The sequence below is a fragment of the Pangasianodon hypophthalmus genome, chromosome 1, assembly GCF_027358585.1.
Source record: "Pangasianodon hypophthalmus isolate fPanHyp1 chromosome 1, fPanHyp1.pri, whole genome shotgun sequence".
NCBI lineage: Eukaryota > Metazoa > Chordata > Actinopteri > Siluriformes > Pangasiidae > Pangasianodon > Pangasianodon hypophthalmus.
In genome coordinates, this window is record NC_069710.1 from 17,882,019 (window position 1) to 17,909,385 (window position 27,367).

General features: G+C 37.7%; 1 protein-coding gene across 2 annotated transcripts in view; it reads right to left on the bottom strand.

Annotated features, from left to right (window-relative positions):
- ulk4 (unc-51 like kinase 4) overlaps window positions 1–27,367 on the bottom strand; it is a 102,202-nt gene that overhangs the window by 74,285 nt on the left and 550 nt on the right. For both annotated transcript variants that reach the window (XM_026926565.3, XM_026926564.3), the window contains exons 2-19: window positions 27,017–27,166; window positions 26,726–26,825; window positions 26,348–26,487; window positions 26,015–26,177; window positions 25,686–25,787; window positions 25,384–25,467; window positions 25,212–25,287; window positions 24,742–24,846; window positions 22,776–22,873; window positions 21,553–21,622; window positions 21,282–21,348; window positions 20,912–21,019; window positions 20,765–20,825; window positions 20,417–20,610; window positions 16,214–16,260; window positions 15,799–15,877; window positions 11,015–11,122; window positions 6,547–6,630 (exon numbers count right to left, since the gene is read on the bottom strand). In XM_026926565.3, coding sequence (XP_026782366.3) covers window positions 6,547–6,630; window positions 11,015–11,122; window positions 15,799–15,877; window positions 16,214–16,260; window positions 20,417–20,610; window positions 20,765–20,825; window positions 20,912–21,019; window positions 21,282–21,348; window positions 21,553–21,622; window positions 22,776–22,873; window positions 24,742–24,846; window positions 25,212–25,287; window positions 25,384–25,467; window positions 25,686–25,787; window positions 26,015–26,177; window positions 26,348–26,487; window positions 26,726–26,825; window positions 27,017–27,154 — 1,824 coding nt within the window. In that variant the 5' untranslated portion in view covers window positions 27,155–27,166. The remainder of the gene's footprint in view (window positions 1–6,546; window positions 6,631–11,014; window positions 11,123–15,798; window positions 15,878–16,213; window positions 16,261–20,416; window positions 20,611–20,764; window positions 20,826–20,911; window positions 21,020–21,281; window positions 21,349–21,552; window positions 21,623–22,775; window positions 22,874–24,741; window positions 24,847–25,211; window positions 25,288–25,383; window positions 25,468–25,685; window positions 25,788–26,014; window positions 26,178–26,347; window positions 26,488–26,725; window positions 26,826–27,016; window positions 27,167–27,367) is intronic.

Consider the following 27,367-nt stretch of genomic DNA (forward strand, 5'->3'; position numbering starts at 1 on the left):
CATGAGAAGCAAGCAAAAAGCCACTTCTCATACACAGCATGAGCACCATACCGCTACAGAGAGTCGCCTATATGCTTATTTATACACTACCTCCCATGTGAGTGCATAGCCCAAATCTATACAGTGTCAGAGTTTGGGGTTACATAGTACACATTAAGAGAAAAAAAGATGAGGACAGCTATTCTCTAGGGTACTTTCTCTGTAGCTCTCTCCCTCTCCCTCTTCCACACACACACACACACACACACACACACACAGACACACACACACACTCACCTTCTCAGCATTCCAGCTCTACTTTAGCCCAGGGCCATGTTCAAGCCAAAGTTTACCAGAATTATGTATTTCCCCCCAAATTCACATCTACAGTATCAGCATTCCTGTCTGCTACTCCACAGCTGAAGGTCGGTTACATGAGGTTTTAATTATTTTGACTCATTTATATATTAATAACCCAAAACATACAAACCAGTTATTTTGCTCATAATACACATATTCTATATATGAGCAGCTTCTATATATACCTTTAAATTCTTAAAATAAAGAGGGTTTTCCATGATTGTGTCCTTTTTGTGGAAGAAATTTGACTGAGTAGATTGGTCAAAGTGTGGTAAATGTTAGTGTAGTGTCTTTGCAGCCATCTGTATTATTCATTTATTCATCTTCAATAAGAACTTTATCCTGATCAGGATCATGGTGGACCTAGCTGCCTATCCCAGGAGCACTTTGCAAGAGGTGGGAATATAAACATATTCACACTTAGGAGCAATTTAGCATAGCAATTTCACCTACATGCATTTTTTTGGAAGGTGGGAGGAAACCAGAGAACCTGGAGGAAACTCACGTGGAGAACATGCCCAATAACCTGAGCTCAGGATCAAAGCAGGGATCCTGGACCTGTGAGGTGACAATGCTACCTGTATTAATGCACCATAAGATATTAGAGACTATGAGATTCAACATGCAAAAGTAGAATATGCAAATGACAATTCCAAGCTAAGCTTAACAAAATAATAGACTCCAGCACCTTTATATTATCTGGTAAAAGATCCTGGGCAGAAGTGGGTCAAGTTTATTCATAAAATCCCATAGTGCTTGAAACTTAAATTGGATAGGGATCTGCAGTTCTCGTTTCACTCAGGACAGCTTTAGCGATTTCCAGTAAAATGTGATGCGCTTCAGTAAGAGGTTAATACTCAAGCCTCATGCCAAGCACAAGCTACAACCAGACAGCGCAGCAGCAATTGGGAGTGAACAGGGGAATCTTTATTTTACTCCCCAATATCTACAAAGATAAATTTAAATTATTAAAAGTCTCCTAGCTGACTTCTAGAAATAGCTGCTAGCTACCTTCTGTAGCTTATCTATGTTAGGACACCAAGTAGTGAGTTTAAAATGTCAAAATGCTTTAGTGTGTAACATTATCTAAAATGATATTTACAGTAATAGATATATTGAGAGCTGATCATCGGTAAAGTGTTTCGAAGTTAATTAGGCAGCTAATCTCTCTCACTTTATAACCTTGAACATTAAATGCAACTATAAACAGTTAAAGTGTATGTCTTTTTAAAAAAAATTTTAAAAATCTTTGGCAAATTGTTGTAGTATAAGAGGAATAAAATACAGGTTGTGCTGTTATAGGGAAATAATCAGGTGGTAACAGGTCGCATCACACAGCCTACCACTGATTATTTTCCTCTAAGGAATACACCAAGTTGTGTTTCATTCCTTACATATAGGATGTGAAGATGTGCAGGTTAATTGTTACAAAATTACCCATTATTTTATGGCTTGTATTTTTTTTTAAATATGTCTCTTAGGAAAAGAAGCTGCCTCATTAATTTCACAACTGGCAGATGTAGCCTGGCAACCTGCACAGGAATATTCTGCACTATAATTTTTGCTCTCATAGGGTAAGAGCATGAATACTAGGGGGTCTGTTATCTACATTATACACATCGCTGAGCATATATGGAAATCCTAGTTAACCAGCAATGGAGCTTATGTTACTTTGCTAGGTAGCATGCTTTTGTTATATCACTTGTTTATCAGTGAAAGAAGGACGAAGATGTGTTTGACTGTTTTTTTTTTTCAGGGTTCCTGGTTCAATTCTAAGCTTGGGATACAGTCTGTGTGGAGTTTCACATGCTCTTCATGTGTTCGCAAAGGTTTCCTCTAGCTTCCAAAACCTCCAGTTTCCCAAAAACATGCAGGTTGATTGACTACACTACATCATCTGTAGATGTGAATAAGTGTGTGATGGGCTGGCGTGCCATCCGGGGTGAACTCTCCTGCGTCACACTGCCGGGATAGGCTCTGAATCCACCGCGACCCTGACCAGGATAAAGTGGTTACTAGATGAACGAATAAATGAATAATAAAAGTAAAAGTATAGGCATGTTTTTTTTTCTGACATTTTTGTAGAACTGCCATATCAATCATTTTATTATTCAATATAGAAAAAACGTGGCTTTCAAAACTGGTTTTGAGGAACATATATATCGACCCTCGGTATTCAGCCAGTTCATGCAATTATTTCCAACACAACAATTGCGTGCAAACTCAGGTTGTGCTACAAAGTACAGAAAACAGAGGCTAGGTTATTATCAAACACATTGAGCAACACACTACAGAATTGCATTCATCACTAATACACCATTATTTATCATTTGTCAATGAGAAACTTCTAATTTTTAAAGATTCTGCACATGAAGTATGCAGTTAATAGTTAAGGCTTTTTGGTAAATTGTTTATCTCAAGGTTTGTTTCAGCAGCTGGTCCATTTGAAACCTCTGTACTATTCATGACACTTTTGTGTTTGTATGTGTGTGGGAACACAAAATTAAAAGCCATTAGAATGGGTCGATATAGAGTGAGTGTTTGTGTGCTAGGTGTCTAAGAGGCAGAGCAGAGAGGCAGAGAGAGAGCGAGAGAGAGACAAAGAGAGAGAGAGACAGAGATGGCAATTGTGTCCATCTGAAGGAGCAGTACACCTGGCCTAAATAAAAAGCTATGTAAATCAGTCTCGCCAGCTAGTGCTTTCATTACACTACTCTCAATGTTTCATCTGCCCTACTCGCTCTCAACTCCATTAATCCTCCCTCACAGCCAATCACGCAGCCAAACACACTTTCATTAGCACTAATGTGGCCTCAAAACATCATACTCAGATGCCTGTAACAGACATGAGATGGCATATGCACAGTTTTTTTTTTAGAGTCGGTTTTCTTAAAAAAATACATTAAAGCCAGCTAATGAAATTACAGGCATTTAAACTACATACAGTTGGAAATGAATTAAAGCAAATGTACTACTCTATAAACACCGGATCTAGTCATCTGTGTAATCTGTCATTAGAAAGTGCGGCTTGTGCAACCAGAAATGAATCTATTCCTGAATTGAAAGCCCTAATGCTGTGTATACTGCGCTGCTCATGACTGATTTAGCAGGGTCTCATCACCAAACATGTGAAGATGCTTGTGCCATAGCATGACATGACACAGCATATGAGAGTCACAGATAGAGTGGTCTATACCACAGCCCAGAATTGATAATTATACCGAGTCATACCAGGGTCAGCACAGTGTAGGGGTATCATATCATAGACGCCTGATAGCAGGAGATGGAATATTCACACTGTCGGTGTGAGTGGGTGTGTTATAAATATTTAATGGAGAAATACTGTGATGCCTGGTTTCAGCCTAGGGCTCTAATACATGCCACTTAAGGGATGAGTGCATATAGACCTTTCATCATGTGTGCTACACACACACACACACACACACACACACACACACACACACATACACAAGCTGACCTGGAATTCAGTCTACATGGTAGTCTCCTTCTCACTCTAAATTAAGAGCATTCACTGTGGATTGAGCACTGTTTTTTTAAATCACAACACAGTGTACCTGTAAAAGTCTCTCTATCTCTTCCCAGTCTCAAACACACTGTGTTGATAAAAATGCACACTTACTACACCATGCTGAATTTCTCTACCTCTTTTCTTTCCCCAAAACCTGTATGTCTTATCTCCTGTGCTAATCCAACTCTATAAAAGGAGAGATCCTCTAACAGGCATTACAATTACTGTCTACATCAACCTTCGTCCATACCTACAAAAAAATAAATATACACTCACAAAGGAATCTCACATTTTTAGGCTGTCTCATAGTACAATTTTTAACTCTCCATTTCTCTTAAAGCCTCAACACACCTTGCAACAGTGTTTGGCAGCCCTCATCCTGGAGTCTCCCTACCCTGCAGGTTTTGTTATTTTCTCTGCTCTAACACTGCTGTAACGCACCAACTGTTTACCAGATAATTAATAGTGGGTGTGTTACAACAGGGACAAAATGTACAGGACTTGGTACTTTAGGATCAGGTTCTGACAGCAATGCCAACTGAAACAAATACATTTACTAATTTGACAGACCCTGTTATCTAAGAATTTATCACACTATTTTTTCAGACTGAGTATGAAAACAAGTAAATGTTTGTGGTACTCATCTAAACAGATACAGAAATGGGCAGCATACTTAGAATTAATCAATCAGTGAAGTCATAGAACATTTTATTTAGCTCTGTTTATGCTTCCCTGTTTTACATAGAGATCATGAAAAGTGCACATGTGATCATGTACTTCGGCTACTAGGCTCATTCTTTATAATGTTAGCTAGTTGATTTTTAAGTGCATTTTCTAGTTACATTAGTTACTTTGGATCGACTAGGATTAAGTAGGATTGCACGGTTGTATTGTAGGAAGATGCTGCAGTTCCTCCTCTTAATATTTTCACAGAACACAGTTAGCAGTCTGCTTTGCTTTGCTTTGATCGCCATCATTAATCAAGAAATACTTCCAGATCTCTGTCATTTTCTGTCATCTGTTCACTAGTACAACAACAAACTCTAAGCTTACTCAACATAGTATCACCTGGAATCGAATTTTTGTATCTGAGCATTTTTATGAGTTAACGACTATGATATCAGAACAATACTCAAAACTTGTATCTGTATCAGTGAGTCCCTATTTTTATGCAGAGGAAATTACAACTGAGCTGAACAGGGCCAAGAGCAGTGGCAGCTTGGCAATGCCCTGATCTGAACTCACAGCCACACAGTAGCCCTGAGCCCTAACCACTGAGCCACCACCGCCCTATTAAAAACCATACAGCAAACTGATATCAGATTACTTCACGTTTCCAACATCATTGCCTATTATGGCAGCTTTAGCACCCCTAACTTTCGTTAGCAGAAAGCAGGAAACAAGGAAACAGAGTAAGCAAGATTGCTGCTTACAGTATAAAGGTGCTTGTTGATTACTTGGGCCTATTAATGCAATGAGCCGAACTAGTTTATCAGCTGTCCTAGAATGGAAGTGTGCTCTCTGTGCCCCCTGTGGGAACACAAGTAGCTGTTAGTTAAGGTGTTAAGGCACAGTGCAGAGAGGTACACAGCTAGTGTTCTCATTACGGCATGTCGGATACACAGTGAAACAAATCGCTTTATTAAACAGGGCGCCTCCCCAGCACCTCACACATGCACCCTGACACAACGCAGGAGAGGTAATACTAAAAATAATCTACCAATAAAGCATGTGGGGGCCGTATGCAAAGCCTTGAGCTGTGCGGCAATTCAGTTTGAGAAAACTAGCTGGCAAAAATGCTTCTCTTTGCCTGGAGTCACAGGTTAAGTCTTCTACAAATAAACAGTGTTAAATGTGAGTTTCTGAAAGAGTTTCATGAGTTAAAGTTTTCACCTTTGAGCTTCTCAAGCACTGTAATGAGAAAGTCATTTCATTTATACCACAACTTAAGGAATATCTACCCAAAGGCAATGCTACTCCTACAAACTCTACAGAATAACAACAGCAAAGTAGTGGGTTAAATTTGGGCACTTATACAAAGTGTTAGAGAGCAAACAACTTTTGATAGCTACTGACAGGCTAGCAGTCAAAAAAATTGGCAGCTGCTGAACCAGTACTTGAAGACGTCAATCAAATAATGAGATTTTCGTCAACTGAGGAAATAACTGTACAATTTTAGCTCATACTGAAGCATTGCAGTGTGTTTTTAGTAACAAATTCTGTCCAGATTTGTTCAAGTTCAAGTTAAAAATTCAATAACCAACCAATCTGTAATATCCAGAGAATTGTATGGGAGCGCACTTTCCCCATGTGTATGTGTGGTGTGAGAGAGGAAGAGATAGAGATTCTTGGGGACACTGCAGTGAGCTCTGTAACATGGTCTGTTCAGCCAGGGCTGAAGGCAGCCTACAGTATGTTCCACCATTAAACAGCCCAGGCTGTGTTAACCACTGTTGTGGTGATAAGCAGAAACATTACTGGAAAATGCTGCTGCAGGTGCGTTGTGCGAGTATGACAGCACTGACTGATGACTGAGCCTGCCATACACCCTTGACTTGCGGCTAGCAAACAATGCCTGTAGGGGCTGCAGAGGGTTCATTATCACGCAGATCCCCCACTCCCCAGTCCCTAAAAAAAAATACACACACACCATGCTGAGGACAGCGCAGCAGTCTTACCCCTTCCCGAAGGCACCTCATTAACACAGTGTAGGCGGCAGCAGGAACGACCCACAATCCTCCTGGGTGCTCTTTCTTTTCCTCCTGCAGGGAAGAAAGAGAGAGAGTGAGATGGAGAGAGAGAGAGAGAGAGAAAGAGTGGGAGAGAGGGAGAGAGAGTGGAGGGGGTGGAGAACAGCGACTCATTTCATTGGGGGAACAATTAAATGTGGTGTAAAGCAGCAGCCATCATAATTAGGCAAAATAAACCAACTTCACAGATAACTCTATTGCTTTACACTGCCAGCTCTGGTGGAAGTAAGAGAAGCAGCATAGATGCAAATGCTATATATAAAAAAAAAAAATGGAGTGTGTCAATTAGTGGGGAAAAGAAGCATAAACCACTCCAAACCAAGCAGAATCCAAAACACACTCAACTTTGGCTGCAAAAACACTGAAAGACTATAAACATAACCAGCATGCAAAGGCGGCATTATCATCTCATCCAAGGCCTATTCTTACAGCAAACTGCACATATTGTGAAAGCGCCAAATAAAACATTTGTCTCCACAACTTTCTCAGTGATCATTAAAGGCCTTAAAAACTCTTACAGAAAAGACAAAAATAAATAAAATTAGCAAAAAAAAAATTAATAAAATGACACTCCTGATTTTAGAATCTTAAGGATCTGTTTTCACACAAGCAAAAGCAAAGCATAGTTTGCTAGTGTAATGCCGGTGTATTGCTAATTTGGTTTGACGTAAACCAGATTTTTTCCCCCTGTTTATGCTCAGTCGCGATTTGCGTGTTTTGAAATGAACGCGTCTTTGATGATGTGGGCGAGCAACAGCTTAGTGATGTGTCATTTAAAATTGGCTGAAGCAATGGTACTTTGAAAACTCACTTTGGTCCAAAACTGCACTTGTGATATCCCCTGTCCCTCTTAGTGGAAACGTAAGGCGAAAGTGATATTTTCCTAACTTTGAGGGAAAGATTAGAAATTCTGTCATTTATCACCACCCAGTCACTTTATTTCAATATAAATGAGCTACTTCAGCCAAATACTAATTAATTACAACTGATTGCTCTTATTTGTTCAACTGAGACTGTTCTCATTAGCTCAAACAATTGATAATATGAGCAGAACATTAATAGAATCACTAGAATGTATAACAAAACTAACTAAAGCACAGATTCACTAAATTAATTGTGGTAAGTTAGATGGATATTTAATCCACTCTCAATCTTGTCCTCCCTTCTAAAAGTTATCTTATTGCCAAAATGCCAAACCAAAAATGTTCCTGAAGGATATTCATCCATTTCACAGAATATATGTGTTTCCATTGCAACCAATGTTTAAATCCCCATATGCCTTGTACGTCCTGGTGTTTTTTTTTTTGTTTTTTTTTTTACACCCCAGGTCTATTTTTGCTTACTTGCATGTACAAGTCTAGCATAGAATCCACTTTCTATACACGGATAACTTAATTTCAAAATCATTATATATGATAATATTATACTTTTCCTACTTAGAGCTCAAGCCCTGCCATTCTGCTAATTCTGACCTCTTTTTCATTTATGCATAAAGCCTATATTTTTCCCATTGCCTGTTTTTTTTTTTTTTTGGGCCAACAATTGTGGCATTTTGATTGTTGCCTAGAAGACAAAATGTGTCTATTGTGAGTTGTCAACCGGAAGGTTAATTTTGCCACTAAAATATCATTTCGAGATCTACAAATTAAATCTAATTGTATATGTGATCGTCTGGGAAAACTCTGATGTTGCCGCGGCTGCATTCTGGCAAACAACTTAAAAAAATTTATATTTATATATTTATATATATATATATATATATATATATATATATATATATATATATATATATATATATATATATATATGGTTTCTTATACTTTAAGAAATCATAAATATATATCACGAAAACTATATGGGAATGTTTTCATTTACTTTTTAATCTTAGATTTTCTGCAAAGATCACTTTGGGCAAGGAGTCCGTTTAAAAGCAGTGGTAAAAACCTTGCTAGCTAAGTGTGATTTTTTTCACACAGTAAATGTCAGACTTTGATCAAAATTTTAGACTAAATTTTCAATCAAAATTTTTTGCTGTAGTGACCCAGGGAAGCCTAATCAATTCAGTTTATAACCAGATATACATGCTGCCAAAACGTCTGTGATGCTCCTGTGTCTTATGCTGGAATTTGAATGAAATGCAATTTTCTCTGTTTTCAGAAGCACATTTTAAATGCTAGAACTTTACCTCTGGTTGAGATGCAAAAGAGATACTTATACCACAGAGCAGCGGAATTCTCAAATCTGACTGGTCAGAAGGTGTGCATTATTTCATTCTGCAGCATTAAATCTAAGTAGAAACTTTTAAACTGTGTGTTGTGTCATACATTAATAAATTAAACATTGTAATCCTTGGCAAATTGCTGTGATCAAAGCAGAATAACACACTCCACAATGTGATGCTCTACGGTGGTACACATCACACCACGTCGGTGTGGATTATTTTCATATAAACACACTGCCATGTCTGTCTGTCATGTGTTATTCCTTACATATTTCAGTTTATACATACTAAGTACTAAATATAGTAGAAAACGTCAAATTCTGACCACGTGAAGGATTTTCACAGGGCCACACATATGCCATTATAAAAACGTCACTGTGACACAGTTTTTAAAGGGAATGTGAGGAGCTGATTTGATTGGATACTGAGGAACTAGGGCAACCTTTACCATACAATAATCATAATGTTTTCTCTGGAAAGAAACTCTTACAGTCTGGTTCTGTGAAACAAACTGCGCTCTCATTTATGTGCTGTTTTTTAAAGTCTTGTTTTGTTCTAGCATTAACCATATTACATATAATATATATATATTTTGTTACTGTGAGAACAACACATATTTGCAATCTATCTGAGATCCATTCGAGTAAACTAAGACCTGTCAACTTGTGTACTAATGCCCTGCCCACCATCCATCAGAACAAGAGTTTGTGATGTCCAAATACATTTACATTTATGGCATTTGGCAGACGCCCTTATCCAGAGCGACTTACAATTAACTTATAAAAGCCTCTCCCACTGATATTCAAACCAGTCTCCCCAATTTAACAAAGAGATGGAGAGAACAAAGAAAAATCATTAACAAGGGCACTCAAGAACCCTAGCCTCTGAGGTCTCTAAGCCAATAACGTCAATAAGTGCTGTGTGTGAGCTGTACTTTTTTACCCTGACAAACAGCAGAGCTAAGGAAAGGAAAATTACAGTATATAAAATCACAACAGATCATTCCACCTCCCATACATTAGTCTCTGTGTCAACAAAGCAATCTCACCTTCCTGAGAGGAGCAAAAACCTGCTGTACTTACAATGTCTAGAAACCTACAACACTCTCATTAAAGCAGAGCAAACAATTAATTCACGCTTGCTTGTTTCATGCAGCGACTACAAACTCCATGTTGCATCATGTACAGAAACTGTGGATTATGAAATATACACACACACACACACATCATATACATATATATATTTTTAAACAAAATGTATGAGCTCTTAGATTTAGTGCTGAACATAGGTCTTTAAATGTGCTAATTAGGACTATATTTTTAAAGGCTATAAGAAAGGCTATATTTCTCTCCAGAAGAGTCAGCTGGTTTTCTAGAAGAGAAATGTATTATTTGATAAGCTTAAAAGTAATTTTCTTCCATTTTAATCATTTAGTATCACACTGTTTGCAAAATTGCCATTGACCAAGGTGTTACATACATAATAATGTAATGTAATCTTTATTGAGATGGATTCATATGTATACTGTATATATCTGTATTCATATATTATATTACTATACTTTTCATTGAAACTATACTGTATATGAATGAGAATTGAGAGCGACTAAAGAGATACTATAAGAAAAAAATGAATCCGATCCTATTCTGTAAAAAATCTAGGCTGACGTACGCAACATAACACAATATAACGCGACATAAAGTAGGTCACACAGTAATAACAGAAGCCATCTAAGTTACGACAACAACAGCGAGTAGCTAGTAGTTTAGCATTTAACTAGAATTATAATATTTGCACACATTTACACTGTAACTTTTTTTCTCAAAGAGGTTATTTGAATTAAGAAAGTGTTTGCGAAAGTTTGTGTTTGGTCATTTTAGATGGCCATTTTTGCTAAAGTGTTTCAATTAAATGCACCCATTTAAAAGCTTAATAGTTAAAAAATAAACAGATTGATAAACAGCCGTTAATCAAGGTTTCAGTAATGGTATCGGAAAAGAAAAAGTGGTACTGTACCATCTCTAGAAATGAGCAAACCAGTACAGATGACTGAAGAGGCATTATCAGGGTTTTTTCCCCCTGACCTCACTAACTGGACATTAGGACTTAAGCTTCAAATACCCACCTGTGCAAATTACCATAACAGACTCACACACCATTTTTGATTACTTTTACCTGAGTAGCAATGAGGTACAGGAGCTCTCCTAGTGGTGGCAGAAGGCACTGCTTCAGCTTGCTGTTCCTGAAGTTCTCGCGTATAAGCTCAGTAAACATGGCCACTGCCTGTGGAGAAAAAAAAGACGAGTAAAAAACAGAACCTTCAGTATATTAACTAATTCACGTAGCTGAAACTACATTTCTATATACTAGATTCTTGTGAGATCGATATGGGAATAAATTTTGCCATTTCAAAAATATTCTTGCAACAGATGCCTACTTGCCTACAGCCCCATTTTGCATGAAAATTATCCTCTCTCTCTCTCGCTCTCTCCCTCAGCCCTCACAGCAGGGTGCTATGCTAATAGAGCCTCCATAGTACCGTGTCTGTAATGACTTTGCACGGAGCAGATGTTGGCGACCGGGTTTGATGAGCCTTAGCCATGAAAGGCACATGTTGATGATTGCTTGTTACACACAGTTTAAAGAGCGTAGTGGGTGCAGCCTGAAGAAGGCTTGGCTGTGTTAAGCAACACTGCTGGGCTCTTTCTGCTTCCCCTCTGTGGATGGAAAACTGGCTCATCCAACTATGGATTCAACTCTGTGATGCATTTGATAATGGTGGACATCATGAGTAGGTAGAGGATCAGGCCTAAAGAGTTAAATCCCCATACTTATTTGGTGAGTGGGTAAGATTTAAGGTGAATTTATACTTTTGTGTGTGCAAATTTACAAATATGTGTGGACCTGTACGTAGTCGTGTATAAGTGTTTGCTAAATATATTTATATGTGATGTGAAGATATGCACAACAGGGCCAGAATGAACAAAAGAATAAATAAATAAACAAAAAAAAAGTCTAAAGTAGAGGCTACTAATCAAAGACTCATAGTGTTGAATGTGTTAAGGAAGAATTTAGTAGTATTTTTACACTGAGGATAATTTGTGGCAAAATTACACTGACATTTGTCTGGCATTGCCTGCCATTTTAATGCACATCTCTTGATCTTCACTCACAGTTCTCCAAAGGTTAGTCTGCACTAGTTCTGGTTTGGATCTTGTTCCAGCCCCAGTGCTACGGCATATTTTCCCACTCAACCAAATCAGCATTTACTTGGCACACAGCAGCACAGACACTTGACGCATAGTTGAGATTTCAGAAGAAGTATGCATGTCAGCTCCTCTGTGAGCTACAGTTACCCACAAACCCCTTCTCTGTGTCTAAATGTAAATATGTTTATGTGCATCATCTTCGAAATATAAACCAGCCTTTATTCTGATTCCAGATTAATGCTGAACAGTATCTCTGCTCTCTTTATAACTCAATGAGCTGATCTGAATAACCTTTTACAAAACCCTTTAGAAATATTATATCTTTCTGTTGTTTTGACATGCACAGTATTTTTAGGGGACATATCTGAAGTGCAAACAGAAGCATATTTGCATGTTTGTGTGGGTGTTGACTTATAAAGCTATGCAGATTTAAGATGTCAAGATTTCAAGTGTTGTTCATAAACAGAACAGAAGCTGGCATGTGAAATAAGTATGAACAGTTACACCTACTTGTATATCACTAATATGTGAATTTGACTCAGTGCAAGATACAAACAAATATGGAATACTTAAAAAATGTTTTTGAAGATCACTGTGATGGGGATAAGCGTAACATAGTTGATCAGAGTTGCTCTGCTTTCTCCAGCTACACTGACTCAACTATCAGCTCAATACCATTGTAACCTCGAAGGCTGCTGATTACTCGTCAATAGCGCAGACCTTAACAATGAAATATTTACTCCCTCAGGCAGCAGTGGCTGTAAGAAGGCAGAGCCTTCACACATTAACAAATTATAGATTTTTAGGCTGAATCCTGAGCCTCATTCTAAATAAGAGAGCAACACGAAAATCACACTCAGACCCTTTAAAACATCCCTCCTACATACCATTTAATGCAACTTTTTGCACTGTTTTGTGAAACAATCATCCCATATATTTTGTATCACTACTTGCACTACACTGAATGTTCTATATCACGCTACATAAAATAATAAAACACTATTCAATACCTTTTCCCCACATACAGTGGGGTCCAAATGTCTGAGAACACTAGCAAAAATGCTTCTATTTTGCGTTCTTTTCTAATTTAATACAAAATGTTTCATTACAAATGATATTATCAGGAATAGCTTAATTAAAAACTTATCTTAGAAATATTTAGGTGAATTTCAGAATTTCTTAGTATTTAGTAGGTTTATTATTTGGTTAATGACAGTGTGCACTTGAGCTACAAGTTTGTGTAAACCCTGATGATCCATGTTAGATCAATTCCATTGGACTGTGGTCTGAACATATGCTCAGTGGAAAGGATAAGACTCAAGTAAAAGCTGACCTTTTGTACAAAGTCAATTTACTATTTAAATAGTGACCTAAAAATAGTGTAGAATCTTGAATACTGAAGGTACTGTACTAAGCGTTTCTTTTCTCTGTTTTAAAATACAAAATTCTTCTATTATTCTATTTTCAAAATTCTAAAAGTTTACATCCAGTTGTAAACAAAAAAAACCTAGATTTTTAATATGGTCTCAGATTTTGGACCCCAGTGGAAGTGCAAATTGTCTCCTTATGTTGTTGTCTTACACGTTGTCTCCATATGTCATTATGTCACGCACTTGATGTTAGCTGTAGGGGCACCCTACAATACCACCAGCATTTCATTGCTTTCATACACTCTGTATTCTGAAAACATACATATGACATTAAAGCTGACTTGACTCCTGTAACCATTGCTTAAGCTAAAGGAGATGGGAAGGTCAATGCTTTCAGTCTAATATGAGAGGTGAAAAGAATTTAGGTAGAATTTAGCTAGTAGCACTACTGAGGGCTATATTCACCAGGAGATGTGTTTAATTTACCACTTCATTAGACTAGTGCTTAAATGTTCGTGGAAACCACGGAAAGATTTCAGAGACAATAGTACCATACACCACTGACAGAGAGAGATGTAGAAAGTGAATCTAATAGGCAATAAAACCTCTTACACCCATGATTCTGTAATTTCCTCTCAACACAAGGCAGCCAGTATGATGTCTATTTATAGAGGCTTTTATCATTGCCATGACAACAACCTAAAGCAAAGTTTCTTTCAGCTGTTGCTTTCTGACCAAGGGTCAGCTAACACAAATCTATGACAGACAGAACATTACAATCCACTTGCATTAGAGTGGAGAACCACACCCGACACCCTAATTATTTCTACCATCTCCCAACCATACACTTGAACACAGTCCCTAAAACAGTTCTCAGAATAGCTTCTGCCAAACCACAAGGACCTGGAGAGCGTACAAGGGAACATCCAAAACTGGTGCCGCTTTCTCACTGCGAACAAAGAGAAATGCAGCGACAAAAATGGCCATGACAGAAGCAGTCCGCTCTGACGCTGGACCCCTGTAGAGACGCTGCACACATCTCTAGCTTCTCAGCACCAGCTCGTTGTGCCTAAAATGGCGGGTGGTCAGAGTCAGCATTGGTAAGAGCAAAGAGAGAGTTAAAATGTCTGAGTGTGTGTCTGCTGCTCGCTCCCAAATCCTAAGCCTTGCTAGAATGTTTGTGCCGGCCATTTTGTGGCACAGTCGCCATGCAGGAACGGTTCAGGAACAAAAAGGCTAGCATGTCGGTACAGGAACCCATGGTAAACCCGTGTGAACTCAGGATTAACACTGAAGCCGTCCTATTTGACATCAATTAGAGCACCGTTTTTGAAATCATAAACCGCAGTGTGGGCTTGCAAACACTTTGATGGTTTGCATGCCCACATAAACCACAATGTGGGTGTGCAAACCCTTTGATGGTTGGTAATGTTTTTGTAAGCATGTTTGGGCAGGAGGTATGTCCTCAGTGCACTCTGGGATAGTCTGTACCACAGTAAATTCACCTCCAGTATCAATTCATCAGATTTTTATGTGCTCTAGGATCATAGCCATAAAAAAATAACTTCATTTTTTCAATGTTCTTTGGAGTATAGGGTTTGGGAGAAACATGCTAAAGAGATGCTACAGTGACACCTGCTGGTATTTCTTTCACTTCACCATGGAAATCCGAGCACATGTGACCTGGGATCAGAGTAGATAAAGAATCACGATGAACAGCTATAATAACCTTGCTCCGAGGCTACCATATACAAGTCAGACATGTCATTAACCCAATTACCTGTCTTTCTTTCATCTCCTCGAAAAAAAAATCCCCTTCTATTGTAATTCCAAACCAATATTAACACACCGCACTCAATTATACTTTATTATTAGGTTAGGGAGGGATCTAGTTATGCTATATACAATAGCATTCCCCCATTCAGAGACTCATTTACTATTTTATTTTGCCCAACCTAACAATACAGTACACACTATATTATAGAATTTTAATTTGCTAATCAATTTCTTATTATGAATTTGTGAAATGTAAATACTAAAAATGCAAATGTTCTCTTGCTCTAATATAGCATGTGTGGGATAGGGGATGTTGTATGTCAAACAGAAATAGCAGTTCAGTTCCACTTGTTTAAAAAATAAAAATCATGCCACATCACCCACTTCCTAGAAAATTAAAATTATCCAACAGAGCAATTCTTGGACAACAAGAAAATGCTTGGGATGCAGTTTAAAGCTGCAGAACTGCTGTGTGGAATAATTGGTGTTTAAAGAAATTTTCAAATAAAAAAAAAGAACAGTAAGCAGAACGGTACTTAAGGATCAAGGCTGAATACTTGTATGTAGTGGCTGAAACAGAAATATGTATACAATCCAAACTCACTTCTATGACAGGAACATCCTCTCTGAGCTCTGTGCTATGACAGGCCAACAGACCAATGACTCTCATCACTTTGGTCTTCCTAAAGGACACACACAATATTTCCTATTAATAAAATAATACATTATGGAATCCATAGTAAGCTTTATAAATGTGATCATGCTACATGGATACATAAAGCTTGTACTATGTAACATAATAAACATATAAAACCCTGTGTGATTATTTGTGAAGCATGAACAATACATGAGCATATCACTATTCTCATGACAATTGTACATCAGATTCCACTTTACTTCTACACTGGTCAAAAAATGTAGTGAAGCACCACAAAACCAATACGCAGCACAAACGTAACTGTTTGATAAAAATTATAAATGTATCAATGGCAACTGCTGCTTCATGGCATCATACTCACATATCCCAGTTAGGGGCCTGCCGCAGCTGCTGGATCAACACCGGAAACTGAGAGGGAGGGAGGGAGGGAGGGAGGGAGAGAGAGAGAGAGAGAGAAAGAAAGAAAGAGAGAGAGAGGAGTTAGCTTTAAGTATAATTTACTGTAATCAATTTGTGAAGTCAATATGTTGTTTTACGGGGCATTAATTGTGATTTATGTGTTCTTAGCCTTCAATGTGGGTAAAATAGGAGGCAAACAGTTAAGTATGGCCTCGTGCTGTTGTAGGTGGCCACCTGGTGGCCAGAGACAGAATGTCTTCATTGATTTAATGCCGAGTTACCCAACTGAATTATCATTTTTCTTCCAACATACCTGATTACCAAAACTAAAACAAAACTACTTCATAGTCTATTAAAATAATTTATTAATGCATCTCAAAAAATGCATAAAAATAGTCACTACAACTGAAGCTTTCACTGATGAGTATTAAGAGGCAATTTATGTTTTTGGAAATAAAATGAGCAATCATTCTATGTTCCCCTATTTTTCTTGTATTCATATAAAAATCGTACATTATTACTTTACATAAAAGTATATAAAACCTAGTAAAGCAGTTAGATCAGCAGCAGTCCAAAAGTAATCAGATTAGACGACATTGTTAAGTAACTAACCCTAGTCATATACTACTAAATAACTGAAACACATACAGTGATATTAACGAGGATGACTGGTATATTCCTAAAGTGTGTGAAGAGGAAGGTTATTTTCAGTTTTAATGGAAGAAGTAGGTAACAGTCAACTAATAGACTATTGTTCTACTTCCCAGGACACAAGACACATGAAGACATACACCTTCGGTTGGAGTGGGCTTTTTTTTTTTTTTTTTTTTTATTGCTATCATTTTAGTATATACCTGACACCTTATAGTTTATTCAGTTTAAAAATTTGTTAAACCCACAGTGACTTTAATCAGGACAAGTATGTTAATTCTGCTAATCTACCCTCCTTCACAGATTTGGTTCAACAGCAGTCAAACATGCTTAAGTCCTTATACAGTATAATGTGCCAAAGGGACTGTAGAATATATCTGAACATCCCATCACTCTGACAGCACTCTTTAGTAGTATTTGCAATCAATATAGAAGGTATGACACTTCAGTTTCAGCACATTTTAGTGAGTCTCCTAGATATCTCAGTCTGGATGAGCAATCCAAATCTCCAGTGACATCTTGTGTCAATCAAAAACACAGGCTTTTGACATCAAAGCAAAAACCTTCATTCAACACATCACCATCAAGCTTGGCAACTACCATTAAGTAACCTTGGGCTATAATGGATGACTAGCTATCCTTCACAGACCACATAGTGCCAGTCTCTTGATCTTAAGAACTTTTGCAGCCCTTGAAATCTTGGTTTTATGAATTACACTATATGGCCAAAATTATATGGACACCTGACCATAATACTCATATTAGATTATTATTCCATCAGATTATTCCATCTTTGCTGGTATAATAAACCTCCATTCTTCTGGGAAGGTTTTCCACTAGATTTTGGAGTATGTCTGTGGGGATTTGTGCTCCTTCAGCCACAAGAGCATTAGTGTGGTCAGGCACTGATGTCGGGTGAGGAGGTCTGGGGTGCAGTGAGCGTTCCAGTTCATCCCAAAGGTGTTCAGTGGGGTTGAGGTCAGGGCTCTGTGCAGGACACTTGTGTTCTTTTACTCCAAGCTTGGCACACCATGTCTTCATGGAGCTCGCTTTGTGCACAGGGGCACTGTCGTGCTAGAGCATGTATGAGGTCTTTAGTTCCAGTGAAGGGAAACTGTAATGCTACAGCATACAAAGATGACGTCCTGTACAGCTGTGTGCTTCCAACATTGTGAGAAGTTATAAAATAACTGGCAACCGTTCAGGGAAGGCCCAAATATGGGTGTGATGGTCAGGTGTCCATAAACTTTTGGCCATATAGTGTACGTTCAGTTACTACTGTGTAAATTTGCTGATGATCACATTTTCAGAAATGCACTGTAGCTTAGTCAGTAGCATCCTAGCTCAAGTCCAGCTTAGCAGAACTGGCCTAGCGTAACCAGACAACATGGTTTTGTTGTCGACTCAACAGCACTGAATATCCCAGTGAAGCAAGTACTATATCGATCAGTACACCATAGGCCACAAGCTGACTAATTCACACAGATAAGTGATTAATGTAAGAGACCTGTAAGACTTGCTTGTGGCCAAACTGACTTAGCTAATAAAAAGGTTCTTTAACCATTCCATCTTGATAACTACAATTCATGAGTGAACAATGTCTCAGTGGTAGAAATCTAAAATCAGACTCTTTCAACTTGTGGTTTTGACACCTACCTCAACCACAGTCCTTATATATAAAAACAGACTTTCTATTAAAAGCACAAAATTAAATGTTACAGAAAAATGTTTGTATGTCAGTAAAGAATACATATATATGTCAGTAAATAATATATATATATATATATATATATATATATATATATATATATATATATATATATGTATATGTGTGTGTGTGTGTGTGTGTGTAGTAGGGCTATAAAGATATATGGTGTATCATTCTTTTCTTCGATATGAGACTATTGATTTGATGCATATGCATATTGAACAATATTCAACAGGCATTTAAAAAGTAATAAACATTTAAACTTCATCAAAACCCATATTACATACATTACATATTACATCCTCTGAAAATGTCTTCTCCTTTGTCATGAATGAAGAGAAGCTACAGGGGTTTTAAAAAATGCTTCTCCTAATCACAGTGTTTTCAGGAGCCAATGCTATCATATTACCATACAAGTTACTAACTAGTATTAGTTCATACTAACTTTAAAAAAAAAAAAATAAATAAAAAAAAACCTGCAACTGCTATGGTCTGCAAGCAAGAGCTAGATGATTCCCTCAAATCTTTGATTTGGTGTATGGAAGCAATTCAGCTTACCAGCAAGTTACACAGCTGATGGGCAGCGAGTGGTGGACCGAAATATTACAGTGTGCCTAATCCACCAAATATGTGTATAATATATCAGCATTAAAACTGAAAACATACAGATAAGACACACATGCACAAAATACTGCATTCAGGCAGCCGTTTCCTCACTGATTCAATCACCACATTGATCAGGAAGTTAGGTAGTAGAGAATGCAGGATCAAAAGCACATCCAGGGCAACAGAGAGCTACACGACTTTGACAGGCAGCACAACAAGCTAACAGTAGAATAAGAAAAGCCCTGTACTTCGTTTATGCCACTTAGAGTCACATCAGATACACATCACATACCACTTTTCTTCTCCGACCCCAATAATTAATCCTTATGTATCAGCCACTATATTTTTTTCTTTAAAAACTACGAGGACTTTTTTTTTACTGAAACACTTCACTTAAAAAACACAGGAAAACAAACATAACTAAAAACAGCAAAACCACAGCTTTATAATAATAAGAAGAAGAAGAAGAAGATGATGAAATACAAAGGATAAATGCATTCCTAACAAAAAAAATACAGTCATGCCTCTTTATACATAAACTTTTCCAGTTCAACAAAAAAAAATTTCCTAATCCCATTCCAATCTTTCCCATTTCATACAGGATCAGATCAATTTCGTTCTTTTTTCCCCCAAAATCCAAGCCACCATTTTTTTGCTAGTATCTGCCTTATACCGATCCTAAGTATCAGATCGGAGCCATCTCTAGTTTTAATCAATTTAAAATGGAAACCTAAGGCACATATTCATACAATGTTCATTTTTGTTGTATCAAAAATGTATTGTATCATGACACCACTGTATTGTATTGAATTTGAATTTCGTGTATCATTACACTCGTAATAAAAACATGTACTGTTTAGCTATGCAGTTCCCTGTGTTCTTCATGGTTACTAATTATTCTATTATTAATGTGTATTGATATTTTATGCATCAGGATATAGCTTGCTTTATGACTGGTGCATGTAGCATTCCTGTGTGTTTAGCTGCAACTGTGTTTAGTGGCTGTTCTTCCTACCACTGTCTTACACTCGTTTCTGGTCAGCTGGGTGGCTGTTTAGTGTGTTTAGCTGCAACTGTGTTTAGTGGCACTTGTTTTAACAGTTAGACACTGACTGGATTCTGTCTCACATATAAGAGGATTTGGGTTTTAAAAAAAAAATAAATAAAAGGTGTGTGTGATATGGATCAAACAGTGCTTACCAGCTGGGAATGGATAAAGCGAGTGGCTGTGTCTCTGTGGCCACTAACGCAGCACAGATAGCAAAGTAGGTTGAGTTTTGCACGTGGTGTTGTTGTAGCTCCAGATCCAGCCCTTTCCACTGACTCCAGAACAGCACACACCTGCTGCAGGAATGCAGACCATTCACCTGAGCTCAGACATGCCAAACGTTCAACTACAAATACAGAAGGAGAGGGAGCAAAGGACAGTTAGTAATTAGCATGTCACTTGGGCATAGCAAAGAAGAAGTGGTAGAGTCACCTACACAGATTTACTAGGAATTCAAATGCAAATGTATGTTCCGCAAAAACAACAGTAGCAAAGTTTACCTGAATATGCTGATATACACAGTGTTTTGGAGTCAAATCGGACAGGAGCAGTTTTCAGAATCTGAGAAAATTGACAAATAGCTGGAGTTTTGCTTTTCTACTGGATGAGATTTTCATGTCTCTCACAGCTTTAAGCTTTGTACTCACCTTTGGATTGTCTATAATTGGAGTCACAGTCAGATCTGATTCTGTGTATAAGAGCTCTTTAATGCAGGTGCCTGCATCATTCTGCAAATCTTCCAATGCACTGCTGTCCTGAGATACACAACACACCAAATTTAGGGAACTATATATTATATACTGAAGAAATAGAAGTCAGATATATTAGTGACTCCAAACCCTTGTCCTGGGGCTTAAATTTAGTTGTTTTCCCTGCACACACACACACTGTATAAACTATATACACATTCCTGTTTTAGCCAGTAGATGGAGTTGTGGTACCATGATAAGACAGGTGTTACAGATAATTTTGTGAACAACAAATTTAGTGTTGTGTGTGTTGTGTTTCATATCTCACTTGTGCCTTGATTTCTCTGCTCTCAATCTCTTTGGCAGTGCTGCTAGTTCTTGGAGTTGGACGTGAACTGTTATAACACGTGTAAATAAAAATTAGATTTTTTAATGTGAAAACATGTTTAATCAATATTCTATGAATCTGAAATACAGCTATTCATTAGGAAAAGAATCAATAGGAAACCACATTACAAGATTCTATTTGCATTGATATTTTACATTCTAGTAATTATTGATAATTATGAGTATAAAAGAGTCCGCGTAAACAGACATACCTGAGAAGGAAAATGGATTCTCTGGCATCTGTGTCCAATACAGATTTGGGTCTAAATTCAGTCACATTGTCTACGAAATGAAAGATAAAACCATATTCATGTAAAGCAACAAAGTGGAAAACATAACCAAGCAAATAAAAATAAATAATTCATACACAGACAAACAAATAAATAACTTTTTAAAAATTTATACTGTCACAGTACCTCCGAGAATTATTAGTACCCTTCATAAAAATGAACAAAAAAGATTATAGAAAATAAATACAGCATTACCACTAATAATTCAATTTTTCTACTCAAACAGTAGAAGTTGCTATTAATCTTTGTTCTGAAAAAAATCATTCCCATTAAAAATACTTTTCCAAATAATAGCATGCTCTCTCAAAAATATATCTGCCAAAATGATTAACATCCCTAAGAAATATTGTGAAGACTAATGGCATAATGAATTCTGACCATCATGAATTCTGCCAAGTGCCAGGATATTTGAGCCCAAAACCTGCCTATAGTTTTGAAACCAGTTTTTTGTATAAAAACTTGCACTACTTAAAAAAAATTGATTTCTCTGTATGTGAGCTCAAAATATCATTGATTGTATGTGAAATTCTTTTTATACATTAATTTTTGCTCATTTTTATGAATAATTACAATATTACATTGCTACCAAATCAAGTACCAGTCCTTTGCAAGCAGTCTACTGAATATTTCCATAATTCCAAACTTGTGCTCATGCTCCACCATCAGCCTTAACCCCTGACTAATCTGGAACAGGGATGAGCTTTCAATGTTCATCGTGTTCTAGTTCTGCCTTGTGTCCATAATACATCGTTCACACAAAATCACATAATCTCTTTCCTCCTGTTGCAACATCTGCAGTGTAATCCATGAGGGTGTGAATACGTGCGAGCACTCATGTACAGCAAGGCAATATTTTGAAATCCCCTTAGAAACAAGTGACACAGCAGATCTTTGCTCAGGACGGCACACATATAAGTGCATTCAGACAATCTTACAGAGCACTATACTCTAATCATACTGTGTACTGTGTGTGCATTACCATCTTAAACACACATTCAATTATAAATAAAATACTCTGGATCTTTCATTACGCTGTACATACATACACATACAGTATGAGTGTGTATAAACACACTCTCGCAATGCAGGCATATGTATCATGGAAGTCGAGTAGTTTGCATGCAGTCTCATGCCTGCTGATTTACCTAGTGTGAAGGACTTGCTTAGGTGTGGATTCCTGTGACCAGTGGCCACTGTCTGGGCCTTGGCTGCTGTTTCAGAAAGACCTGATTCCAACTGTACACTGAAAGTCACACGCATGCACACACACACACACACACACACACACACACACACACACACACACACACACACATAGCATTAATGAGAAGTTTCAATTCATCTGTCTTCCATTTGAACACTGTCTGTTGAAAATGAGAAAAATTCTAGTGAGTTCAACTAAAAGAAAATTTTAATTTGCAATACACTAAGGTTCGCCATCACAACAGAATAAGGAACGAATAGAAATAACAGAATTCTATTATGTTAGGCTACTGTGTAACAACAACCTGTGTTACGGCCTTCTCTGCTGGATAAATCTGATCCCAAACTACAAATCTAGATGATTATTACTGTACACTGATATCATAGGAATACATCATGAAATGTAGCTTTTGCTGAACGTTTGTCCACTCACTGATTAACCAGAGGTCTAAAAGGCATTCAGTACTACACGTTGCTGGCATACTAGAATGTCCTCATGTCTTTTTGGGTTCACTTTTTTTAAAAAATTTTTTATAATGGCTAGAGACATGTGTGTAATGGTTCTCTGAGACATCATGGTTATGGTTCCATTCAGACAGTAGGGCTGTAGTAGTGCAGCAGTTAAATCCCTGCACATGCGACCAGAAGAGTGTGAGTTAGTTCCAGGATGGCCAGGGCTTGACAAGAATAAACAGGTAATTGGGGAGCAAATTAAAAAAAAAAAAAAAAAGTATTAAACGGTACTTTTTCTTGTCATTGTGGTGGTACCATCTAGCATACGTCTTTGGTACCTTTAATATGCATCTTTCACCTGTTAATATGTATCTCTTACCTGGAAACATGTACATAGTGTACCTTTAAAATGATTTAAGGTATAAATGGACCGCAATTAGCTTTTAGAGTACAGCATTAAAAGTAACCTACACGCACCTTTCTAGGTAAAAAATACACTATACCGCTCGAAATCTGTCAACATCTGACCATCATACCCAGTTGCAAAGTTGTTCCCCCTTTGCTGCTTTGCTGTTCTGGGAAGGATTTCCACTACATTTTGAGCGTGGCTGTGGGAAATTCCCATTCAGCCACAAGAGCATTAGGGAGGTCAGGCACTGAAGTTGAGCAAGGAGGCCTGGTGCACAGTCAGCGTTCCAGTTCATCCCAAAGGTGTTCTGTGGGGTCGAGGTCAAGGCTCTGTTCTGGCAACTTGAGCTCTTCCACTCCAACCTCAGCAAGCCATCTCTTTATGGAGCTTGCTCTGTACACAGGGGCATTGTCAGGCAGGAACAGGTTTGAGTTAAGCCCAAATTCCAGTGAAGGCAAATCTTATTGCTATAGCACAGAAAGACATCCTAGACAACTGTGTGCTTCCCAGTTTGTGGCAACAGTTTGGGGAAGGCCCACATATGGGGGTGTGATGGTCAATTGTCCACATACGTTTTGCCACAGAGTTTGCGTACTAAAGGTACAACAGGTGTATACTTGAGAGTACAACCCCAGCGGCAAGAAAGGGTACGGTTTAGCATCTGTTTTTAAATGTAGGGGCACCAAAGAGACTGACTCTGCACCTGAGTTTTCTTTTCGTGAAAAAGAGCAGAGAAAGAAAGAGCATCTCGATACGCAAAGAGAAAAGCAAAACAATGACCCACAAAGGCTCTATTTCGTTCTCATGAATGGACAATGTAAAAACTTCTGGAATATAAAATGTACAAAATTACATGGTGATTTATACAAAAAAACATTACAGCTTCAGCATAAAAGATGTGTTTTAATGCTTTGGTATAGGAGGCAGACACATGTGGTTAGAACTACCAAGAAAAATGAGTAAAAGAGAATGATTTCCCTAAAGGAAGAAGACAGTAAATAGCACAGTGAAGCACTCTATGACACTGTGACGGCAATGACAGTTACCTGCAGCTAAGTGAGGTATTTTCATCTACATCGCCCCTTGAGGAAAAATCCACTGAAAATCCTCCCTTCCAAAATGGGTGCATCAGCAATTGTTCCCAGTTTAGCCTGTACAGAATATAGGACAGTAATATTGTTAAGTGTCCTCTTCTAAAGCTCACACGTGTTAAGACTGGTGTGTAAAAAGGACACATACTTTACAATAGATCACATTTAATGCCATTTTAAGCGCTATTAATCAGAGTAAGAGCACTAAAATTGATTGATTCATTTATTACGACCCCTAAAATGAAGGGAGAAATTAGTAGAAAATTTTACTTTGTAGTGAGATACAAGGGCACACAGGGATACGGAAAATCAAAAATGAATATTATCTTGAAACAGGCACTAGAAAAAAGGGGCACCTACACACATCCACATCAGCAGTGTAAAAGTACTATATGTGCAGCTATGCATGTATATTTAAGATGAACCTGTTCAAAGGATCTTTCTGCAGCAGACCCAGTATGAGACTCTGGAACTCAGGACTACACTGTAGACAGCTGGGACCTTGAAAAACAAGCACACTGGTGCATTAGAGATTGAGATTGAGATTAAAATCTAAAAGTGGCATTACTATAAGTTTGACAACAGCTGTTTATAAACCTTTTTGCACCAGAGGTGGAGGATCTTCATGTAAAATGAGCTCGACCAAATCACTAAATGTGTCTGAGAAGAACGGTGGCTTTCCTAAATGAAAAATGAAACAAGAAATGAAACAGTTTTGCAGCAGTATTGTGTATGATGGATGTTGTTTTAACAATCAGGAATTATTTCAATGGGATTATTTCTTCTTAGATTCTTCTTACAAAAAAGAAAACTGTAAATGATGACTATTATCCTTCATACTATTCACACTGAAGTTGTTTAAACATTAAAGCAGAAAGAACCCATTCAAAGGTTCTGACCTGTAAACATCTCACAGAGGATGCAGCCCAATCCCCACAGATCACTAGAGATGCTCGTGCTCTCTCCTCTCAGCACCTCTGGAGCACAGTACAGCAGAGAGCCTGACCAAAGCCAGAGCAAAACACTATGAGGATAATCTGTCTGTTCACAAAGAAAACTGCTAGGAAAGAATTGTAGTAGCTTATGTTTCGCCAGACAAGAATGAATAATTATGAAGCTTAATTGTAAAGGAATCTACTGTTCACGTCCAATCAAAGAGTTAAAAGTGTGACCTGGCACAGTAATAAGACAAGAAATCATTCTCCATGTTAAGACGCTAAGTGATAACCTTGGGTTCGGTTCTTCAAATTTTTTCGAGGTGTAGCACTCTCTTTGTTGTCTCCTCCCTCTTCTGAAATCACAAGAGCAAAAAACTCCTCTAGGTTCTCTCCTTGTGCTTTGGCCAGACAGAAATTAGAGTACTTCAGGGTACCTGGACCATCCAGTAAAATCTGCAGGCAAACACCCTTGTTTATTCAGAGTAATCAAACTCAGTCTTATAGTCACTGACATTAAAAACATTTAAACTAGGCACTGGACTTTCTATACTCTGAACTGATTTTACACAGACACGAGTACAGTTCTCTTTGCGTAACATTGTGTCAGATGCATAGAGACGTACCTTAGCAGGGCTGAAGTCGGAGAACACTATGCCAGAGTCATGGATGTACTTGAGACCTTTAAGTAAGTCCATAGCAAATTCTCGCACAACGTCATCAGACAAGCATTCATCTTGGGAAATAACTGACTCTAGTGATCCTCCTACAGAAATATATACGATAGCCAGATTTCAATATTAAGTGTTTTATCTGTTTAAAGACCAACAATTACACATTAATAAGGAATTAAAAACATGCAGGTGACATACAACAGAACAGAAATAGCATTTGCTGACTTCAGTGTATGCAAGAGAGCAGTTCAGACTATTAAGCACATCAATTTGATGATTTGTAAGTAATCCATAGCCGAGTAAATCAAATAAATGTTTCAAAGCCCTTACCTGTGCACAACTCCACCACCAGCCAGAGATGATTACTAGTCTCATACCACTCATAGAAAGAGACCACATTATCATGCTTCATGTCATGCGTAAGTCGTACCTGTTAATACAGTGAAGCACCATTAAAACATATCAAACCAAACATAAGATCCAGGGGGAAAGCAATGGATTTATTGTATATAGTAAATTACTGTAGATGTGAATTCAAATTGCAAGAAATGCCAAAAGCTTAATATTTATATTTTGGTCTAATTCAGAGTGATTTTCAAGAACATTTTCTAGTTTACTCACATGGTTTGTCAGCTCAGGCCTCTTGGATTTCTCGCTACAGATGATTGCCACAAACTGTATGCTCCCTTTCCTCCTGCCCTTGTAAACCACCGACCTGCTTCCTCTTCCAATTTCTTCATACAAAATGAAGTTTTCCATCTGAGATTTTCACTGCAGAGATTATTAGAATTTTTTTAAAGATATTAGTTTATAGCAAAACACCCGTTAGCTAATCAGTTTGTTTTACACACACTGCATATATTTGTTGAGCTATTTTTTCCCATACTGTAGTAAATATACAAATACATGAGCAAAGAACTACACTGACTCTATCATGTACTCTCCTGAAGTTAGCAAGCTAGTTACATTTGC